The sequence below is a fragment of the Helobdella robusta genome (genome assembly GCF_000326865.2).
Source record: "Helobdella robusta unplaced genomic scaffold HELROscaffold_26, whole genome shotgun sequence".
NCBI classification, from domain to species: domain Eukaryota; kingdom Metazoa; phylum Annelida; class Clitellata; order Rhynchobdellida; family Glossiphoniidae; genus Helobdella; species Helobdella robusta.
Window position 1 is genome coordinate 829,743 of NW_008704349.1, and position 8,824 is coordinate 838,566.

Sequence of the window (8,824 nt, forward strand, 5' to 3'; positions counted from 1 at the left end):
ATATTTCTGTTTTTATTTTTGTGTAATTGTTGTCGGATATTATTTTTATAGAAAATTTGCCAATTTAGAGCTAAATTTTTTAAATTTTAGATGGTACTCCAGAAAACATTGAAGATTGGGGACCGTGGTCAGAATGGACTAAAAAAGCAGCAGATGGTTCTTGCACTAGAAGTAGAGAATGTAAGAACCCAACTGGTAAGTGTGCTGGCAAGAAGACCCAGAAGAGGACCGTAAGGAGGTGGATCGTTGAAGGGTCATGGTCAATTGAAGTCGACAATGGAGGTTGTTTTTTCATTATACCCATGGGTTTTTTTGAAAACAAGCAAACATGAATTAAATAGTTGTACATAATCAACAAAGTGTTAATATCAAATGTGAATATTTTCAAATTTGTCAGCTGTAAAGGAGGTACCTGAAGACTGGGAGGAGTGGTCACAATGGAATACAGATGGCCAGGGATGGATGTACCGAATAAGACAGTGCAAATCTAAAGGCAACCATTTTTTATGTTATCGAATTTCCAAATTCATTTATTTTTTCACCAACACACTCAATAATATTAAATTGAAAAAGCGCTTCAGTTAATATTTTTGATAAATTTTTTTAAATTTCAGAGGAAGCCAAATGTAGAGGAAGAAGAAAACAAATTAAAAGAAGGAAAGGATGGAGGCTTTCCGGCAAAAATTGGTGGAACAAGGGATGGGGCGTCGGGTGGGGCCATGGCCTTGACATTGAAGACCTTGAAGACTTTTCGTTCGACGAAGAGGATAAAGGTGAAAATTAATCAATTATTCAGCTCTGAAATTTTAGAATTTATAAATCTGCTAATTCTTCTAATAAAAATCTAGAAAAGGCAGAATTTGTTCTTTTGTTCATAATATTTTAGTCACTTATCCGACTTGCATAGGCGTAATGATTCTATTTAAATTTTGATCAAAAGTTCACAGCGTAAAATATGTAACCTTTATTTAAATAATAAAACAAATCCTTGAAATTTTTCAAAAACGTGGAGCAGACACAAACGTGATGGAGGTGCCAGAAGATTGGAACCCTTGGGACGTGTGGATGAAGGGCGACGACGGATGGTGGGTTAGGAAGAGGACGTGCAAAAACACGGACCCCACCAAGTGCAGGGGCAAAAGTATCCAGAGAAAAAAGAAACGAACGTGGAGAGTTGAAGGCTCCTGGTCTATTGAAGATAATCCAGGAGGTAATATGATGATTTTGTTTGAATTTGCGTTTTGAAAATACAAAAGTTATTTTTAGACCATGTAATATACCAATAAAATTTATTCATTCATAAAATCTTGAGAAGCAATTCTTAAAATTCACAAGATTTTGAGGCGAGCGACGAATGGAATGAGTGGACAGAGTGGGCAGAGGGAGCCGATGGTTGGTGGGTGCGATCTCGAACCAGAAAAAATCCCGAAACGAAAGGTAAAGGAAAGTCTGTTCAACGCAAACGCAAGGTCGTTACAGAGGAAACTAAAGAGACCAGCAAAGACTCTGGCGCAACTGAAGAAGACCCTACTTCGTGGTCCATTGATCTGTCTGATAGTGAGTAATTATGCAGCATCTCGTCTCTTCATTATTACGTTTCAATTTTGTACATTCGAATAGTTTAAAATTTGCACAGAATATATTACATAAATGGAATGGACAAACAAATTTTATTAAACTCGATAAAAAAATGAAATAAAACAGATTTGATGGCGGTAGAGGCAGACTGGCTACCCTGGTCGGAATGGACAGAGGGGCCCAAAAATAGTTGGACGAGAACGAGGAAATGTATCAGCGATAAACCAGAACTCTGTAGAGGGAATAAAGAGCAAAAGAAAAGGAAGAGAACCTGGAGAGTTACAGAGGACTGGGAGATTGACGCGGGTGGAGGCGAGAACAATTTTTTTGTCACTACACGTATCCATTTACATTTTTATACCACACCCCATCCATTTATATTTTCAACTAATATATACCTACATAATTTTTCAACTGTTGCGTTGTTACTTACTATGTCTATTGAAGTATTTTATTCAATCATATATTATATCTTACTCCATCTTTACAAAAAGAAACAAAATAGTTATAAAGTAAAAAATTAATTTTGCTATATAGATGAAGAAGATAATTTGTATTCGTGGAGTATGTGGATCAAGGATGAATCTACAGGCCTCTGGGGAAGAGTTGGTTTGTGCAAAAATGGTTCTTCAGGATCATGTAAAAGTAAGAAGAGACAATATAGAAGAAAGAAGAAGATAATGTATGTATCATCCAACACAGAGTTTTTTTAACGTTCATTTTAAAAACCTGAATGATTACTCTTAAATCCACCTTCACTACAGAAATATCATAAGCGTTCTTAACCCGACACTAGAAGATTGGGCTTGGTTCACAACAGAAAATCCAGACGACACTGACAACACATGGAAGAAGAAGCCAACAAAATTTAAGCCAGGATGGTCCTTCAACGGCGCTCTCTCCTGGGGAGGCTTGAACGGAAACGCATTAGGAGCTGGATGGACTCTTGGACTGGGAATTGGATTACAAAGTGGGGTTGGCCTCAGAAAGCTTGGAGATATGGGTTTCGGTTACGGTCTTGGTATTGGTGGACTTGACGCCGATCTTGAATTAGGCATTGGTGAACTGACATGGCCATACGGTGACTGGGAATACGATCTTACGAATGGTAAATTGAAATTCGTTTTTTATTTATTCATTGGTTAAAACAATAATTTAATTGGTAACAGATCGACAAAAAATATAGAAAAAACCATTAAAATGCAATGTGATATATATTCATTGTTATACAGCAGTGGAATTCGTAAAAGAGAATCCGGATCACTGGTATTCGTGGAGCGAATGGACACTGGGTTCAGACGGCTGGGCAACGAGAGAGAGAAAATGCAAAAACAAAGAGGAAAAGGCGAGCTGCAGCGGAAACGCCAAACAAAGGAGGAGAGCTAGGAAGTGGACTGTCGTTCGCTCGTGGCTCATTGAAGAAATTACAGGTGCGTTGTTGCGTTGTTAATTTTTTCGCTGTTCGTTGCTTCCATTGAAAATTGAATTTTATGAATAGGTAAATTGGTTTTATAATGTTACCACTCAAATTAATTTGTTTAGTTTTTAGCTTTTTCTTATTTTTATCTATTAATATTAAACAAATTTTTTTTCTTAGATAATGCCGGCTTGAGTGAATGGTCTGAATGGATGGAGGAGGGTCCAAGACTGGGACTCTGGTACAGAACCAGAACATGCACTAGCGGTTCCTGCCAAGGAAAACTCGTGCAAAGAAAAAAGAGGAGAGGATTTAGATGGGGATTTGGCTGGGGCTGGCACTTAAAATTAGGACGCTGGTACAGAGGATGGGGATGGAATTTCAAGAACATATACGCCGATCTTGATCCTAACGATAAGGACGTCATCTCCGAAGTTTCCCCGTCTGGTTGGAATTGGAACCTTAGATCACTCAACTTGCAGTTTGACAGTCTACTTTGGTGGGACCGTATCATCGGCAACGACTGGCGCTTCGGTCAAGCACTGAAAATCCATAAATCAAAAATGTCCGGATGGGGAATAAATTTGAGCAAAATAAAACAGGGTAGAAAATTTGGACGAGGTCACGAAGGAAGACACGGAGGAAGATGGGAGAGACATGGAAGATTTGGATTTGGTCACGGATTTGGTCACAGACTTGGTCACGGATTTCATCATGAATTTGGTCATGGATGGAGAGGAAAAGGACATCAATGGGGTGCCGTGAGCGGAGGCGGCGACATAAATGTCGGAGGAGCGATTCCAACTGTAGCTACTTTGGACTTCGGCAAAGGGTGGAAACACGCTGAAGGATGTGGCTGGAAAGTGGGTGGTGGTTGGAACCTTGCTGGAAACTTGAAAGCCAAAACTGAAGTCGTCGGTGGTGCCCATGGAGGCCACAAAAGTGGAAGCCACAGCCATGATAACCATGGAAAAACTTTGAGAAGAAATGGTTGGCACTGGGACTTTTTCGGAATGGGACCTATTATGTCAGGCCAGCATTCTGAGAAAACAGTCACATGGAGTAAGCCCCATAAACGTTCCAAACGTGACGTCGTTAAGCCGTCAGGTATGGCTCAAGGAGACTTCGACCTAAATTGGGATTGGGGCAATTGGGACTTTAACATCTGGAACGATAACGGACCGGATGTCAGTCCAGATGACCCCAAAAATCTCATGTGCGCCCTCTGCGAATACGATCTTGCTGTATTTTGATTGGAAATTGATAACTTGAATCTGTTTAACGTGACTCATGATAACTTTTTTTGAAAACAAAATTACAGAACATTACCGATTTTATTAATTAATAAAGAAATTCATTCATGCATAAACCTCTTTGCCTCGTTTATTTAATCAAAAATTGAAACCGAATATAATAAGAGAAAATCTACTTACAATCCAGTCAAAATCGAGATGAGGCACATGAAATAACTGAAAAACATTATTAATATCCTGATGTGTGAATATAAATCGTAACCAACTGGCGCGCGGTGTGCAGAACCGGTCGGAACGAGTCCGATAGCGATTTTAAAACGGTAAAGGAACATCGGAAATTTATATATATATATAATATTACAACAATAATAGTCATCGTTTCCCCATTTTATTCACAAGATGACCGCATCATACGCATATCATTGCATATTATGACCAGCAGACCAAACTACATCACGAATAATAATATTGGTGATAAAAATAGAGTTGACATTAAACATAACGATACTAAATCATTAATATTAAACAAGTTACAAATAAAAGCTTAGGTTAGGCAGCAATTTTACTATTATAGTAATTCTACTATTACAGTATCAGAAAAACACTACCTAACCGTAAGGCAAGATATTATTATCATCAAACAACTTGAACCAAAATACGATCAAAAAAATGAATGAAACAAAATTATCGTTCAATAAACGATCAGATAATCAATCAATTAATTAATTAACTGATTAATTAATTAATCAATTGTATCTCTATCTAGGGAACAAACAGACAAATAGTCAACAAACCAAACGAACATCTAAGTGATAATGCTTTCATAGTAGCTAAACCTGATGTCAAAATTATAAAAGTTGCCATTTAAAATCTAATAATAATAATATTAATAATTACTATAAAAAACATAATAATAATTATAATTATGATAATTATAATTAAATAGAGTAACAGGACCATAAGACGTTATCATATGCCAAATTCAAAATCTAGTGCCTCTATGCACACAAAGCACCTAACATGTCAATTCCTAAGAGTGGTTAGTTAGTGAATCAATGGATCAATCATCAGTGGTTTTGAATTCGATAATTTATCAAATAATATAATTATTTAAATAATTAACAACAGCAATAATAATAATGATAATATTAAACGATAATAATAATTATTAACATTATTATGATTGTAAACAACAATGAGCCTAGTTATTCATTATTTTTTGGGCTTGAATGCAATCTTCTTGCTCTTCAGTGTCATCCACTTGTGGCGTTTGAAGTAGAACATGATCAGCATAACAGGTATCGAGATGAATATGACCTGGAGAAAAAAAAAACATTAATAACAATAATGACAACAACGATAACAACAATAACTATAGCAGTTATAATGTATTAACTATGTGACACTCTTTGCAGACATGCACATAAAAGGCAGGAAATTACTTAGCATATGAAGCCAGTCACTGCCACATAAAAGACTAACAGACAGACAGACAGACAGACAGAGACTCAGATGCATCATCAGAATAATTATAAATAATGAAATTAATAAAAAAGGATAAAACTGAATATAAAAATGAAACCAAGTAGAGACCTTTAAACCCAATCGTTTCCTCTCGTCATGCTCTGGCTCAGCGCACCATCTTAAAAATGTTGAAATGTCCTTTGCAAGTTGGCTTGTTGTTGCAGGAGTGCCTGAGGGATTATATAAGTTTGTGTGTGTGTGTGTGTTGTGTTTGTATGTATGTGTGTGTGCGCGCGCGCTTGTTTGCGTCCATGTATGTTTGTTTGTTTGCGTGTGTGTGTATGTTTGTGTCTATGTATATTTGTGTGTGTGTGATTGTTAGTGTCTATATATATACTAAGCCCTAACCATCGTCATATTCAATAATTTCATCATACAGTGGTCTGGCCATCCCGATCCAGCCACCAGGAAAGTAGGCATTGTAGTGTAGCCCCTCTTGAACTTCCACCCCAGCCGGAGGGTCACAGTACCCAGTAAGGATTGAGAATACATGGTCCTGGAAAAAGGATTTCAATAAGTTTTTGTTGTAAAGTAATAATGCTATGACATTAGAATAACAAGACCATCATAATCAATTAATAAATATCAGATTAAACCATCATAGAAATTGCCATCAATTAACATCATCAACAAAGACAGAAAAAAATTACCCACTTCTCCTCCGTGCCTGGCTCCAGTTATGAAACTCAAATCAGGAGGTAGGACTCCATTGTTGGCAACCTTGGCTGCCTCCTCGTTCGGGTACGGATTAGGGAATCGATCTGAGAGCTTCCCCGGCCTTAAAAACATATTTCCTTCATCGTTTGGACCATCTTGAACATCAATCTATGAGTACCCATACATGAATTTGATGAATGACTGAAGAGAAAAAAATAAATCAATAGTATCTTTGAAATTATTGAGTTTTCTTGATTGTTTGACATTTGAAATCGAAAAAAACTAGACATTACAGTGTGAAAAACCAATTTTATTTAGTTTTTACAAAGATTTACATAAAAAACTTGATATTAAAATAAAATGCAAATGAAAAAACTGACCGATTCAGCTTCAGCAACAGCCTCTTCCTCAGTGAGAACAGCTCCAACCAGATTTCTATAGTACATGAAATTCATGCTGTGGCAAGCAGCACAGACCTGCTTGTAGACTTGATAGCCCCTTCGAATACTGGCATGGTCAAATGAGCTGAGGAGACCATTGTGACTCCATGGGTACTCTGGGGCATGGAGCTCCTCCCCTGAGGCTGACACTGATAACTGTAAGGCTGTTCCCAGTGTTAGTGCACCTCCAACTGCAGCACCCAGCACCCCATAAGCCTGACAGAAGCAATTAATCAAAAATATGTAAAGAAGCCATTTGTGACATTGATATGTTGTTTTTAGATGAGGATATTAATTTAGATTTTAAGAGCTTCAGTAAACAAATTTGCAAATAAAATAAATGACTCACAGCCTTTTGGGATTTCGGAAGACTTTTGAACGAAAATTTGGCCTGATCGGGAAGTAAAAATAAAAAGCTAATATTAACAAAATGAAAATGTTAGGTGTCTAATTTTTGTTTGGTTCAGTTTAGGGGAGCACAAGGTCATGCATGAGAATGTGGTGTTTAAACATTCATCGAGTTAGTGAAAATAGCACCGGATGAGTAAATGAAACAATAAATTAGTTAGTTGCAAAATCTGAACCTGGGGTACGATTAGATGAGAACAAAATTTCGAGCACACCGTCCTACAACCACGGCTAACAATAGTCGCCATTTTATTTTCGGTCAAACAGCATAGACTACATATCAATATTTTGTCAGCATAGAACAATAAAACTGGCAATTTAGCTCAAATAAAAAAATGATTCAAGGGGAGGCCTATTAACCAATATACAACACTTTCTTATGGGTTGAAGCAGGGATATGCAAAGAATCTCATTTTTTCAACTTTTAAATATTTTCAGTAATGTCGATTTTTTTTTAAATTTATACCAAATGAAAGTAATTAATTACCAAATTGCATAACAATGAAAAAAAATTAAAATTTTAACATTTTAAATAGAAACAACATTCCGTAATTAGTTAATATACGATCATAACTTTTGACCATGTAACTAGAATAAATATAATGTTAGGAAGCAAAATCAAATGGTGTTCGTTCATTTTTAACGGTCTAACAAGGAGCTTACTTCCGTAGGGGCGTTGGAGGGTGATTTTTTATCGTTTGAGTCAAAATTATTTATTTCGGAATATTGCTTTTATTTAAAATGTTTTGAAAGGTTTTAAATTAAAATTTTTTTAAATTATTGTTCAGTGAGGTAATTAATTACTTTCATTTGGTATAATTTTAAAAAAATAAAATCGACATTACCGAAAATAATGAAAAGTTGAAAAATTGAGGTTCTTTGCGTATCACCGCATTAACCCATAAGAAAGTGTTGTATATTGGTAAATAGGCCCCCTTGCTTTTGATTCGGACGATAAAAAATCACCCTCCAAAACTCCCCTCCGAAGTAAGCTTCTTGTTCGACCGTTGAAAATCAGCGAAGGCGTTATATTTATTCTAGTTATATGTATCAAACAGTATCTTATTGAACAAAGTAGTATCATAAAATGAATAAAGATACTTTTTTCAACAATTAAAAATATTCTCAATTTGATTTCATTGCGATATTGATGATGATGATGATTGCGACCTGACTAATTAAAAAACATCAAATAAAATTTTTAAAATAGGATGGGTAGGTATATCGTTGCGAAATCGTTGGGGGGAAATGACGTCATATTAACAGTATAGTTATTTTACTGGATGGTAGTTAATCAGCCTGTATAAAGGTTATATTCAATTCCTAAACTTTTTACTATATAACCTATATATTTTTATCAACAATCTTTAAAAAAATTTCAATTTGATTTCACCGCTATATCGATGATGATGATGATTGTGACCTGACTGATTAAAAAGCAACAATGAAAATTTTTAAAATAGAACTGAGAATTTGTTATATCGGATATTCGTATATAAAGCGAGCAAAATTTTAATACAAAAACGCTTATTGGCTCAGCTTGGCTT

General features: G+C 35.8%; 1 protein-coding gene across 1 annotated transcript; it reads right to left on the reverse strand.

Annotated features, from left to right (window-relative positions):
* Positions 1-4,357: 4,357 nt before the first annotated feature.
* On the reverse strand, positions 4,358-7,613 carry HELRODRAFT_185615 (hypothetical protein). Its single transcript, XM_009019940.1, has 8 exons — positions 7,454-7,613; positions 7,219-7,260; positions 6,810-7,085; positions 6,427-6,597; positions 6,121-6,268; positions 5,842-5,942; positions 5,389-5,565; positions 4,358-5,366 (listed from the first exon to the last, which is right to left on the reverse strand). The coding sequence occupies exons 1-7, from the start codon at positions 7,523-7,525 to the stop codon at positions 5,461-5,463; spliced, it is 915 nt and encodes a 304-aa protein (XP_009018188.1). The 5' UTR covers positions 7,526-7,613; the 3' UTR covers positions 4,358-5,366; positions 5,389-5,460.
* Positions 7,614-8,824: the final 1,211 nt, after the last annotated feature.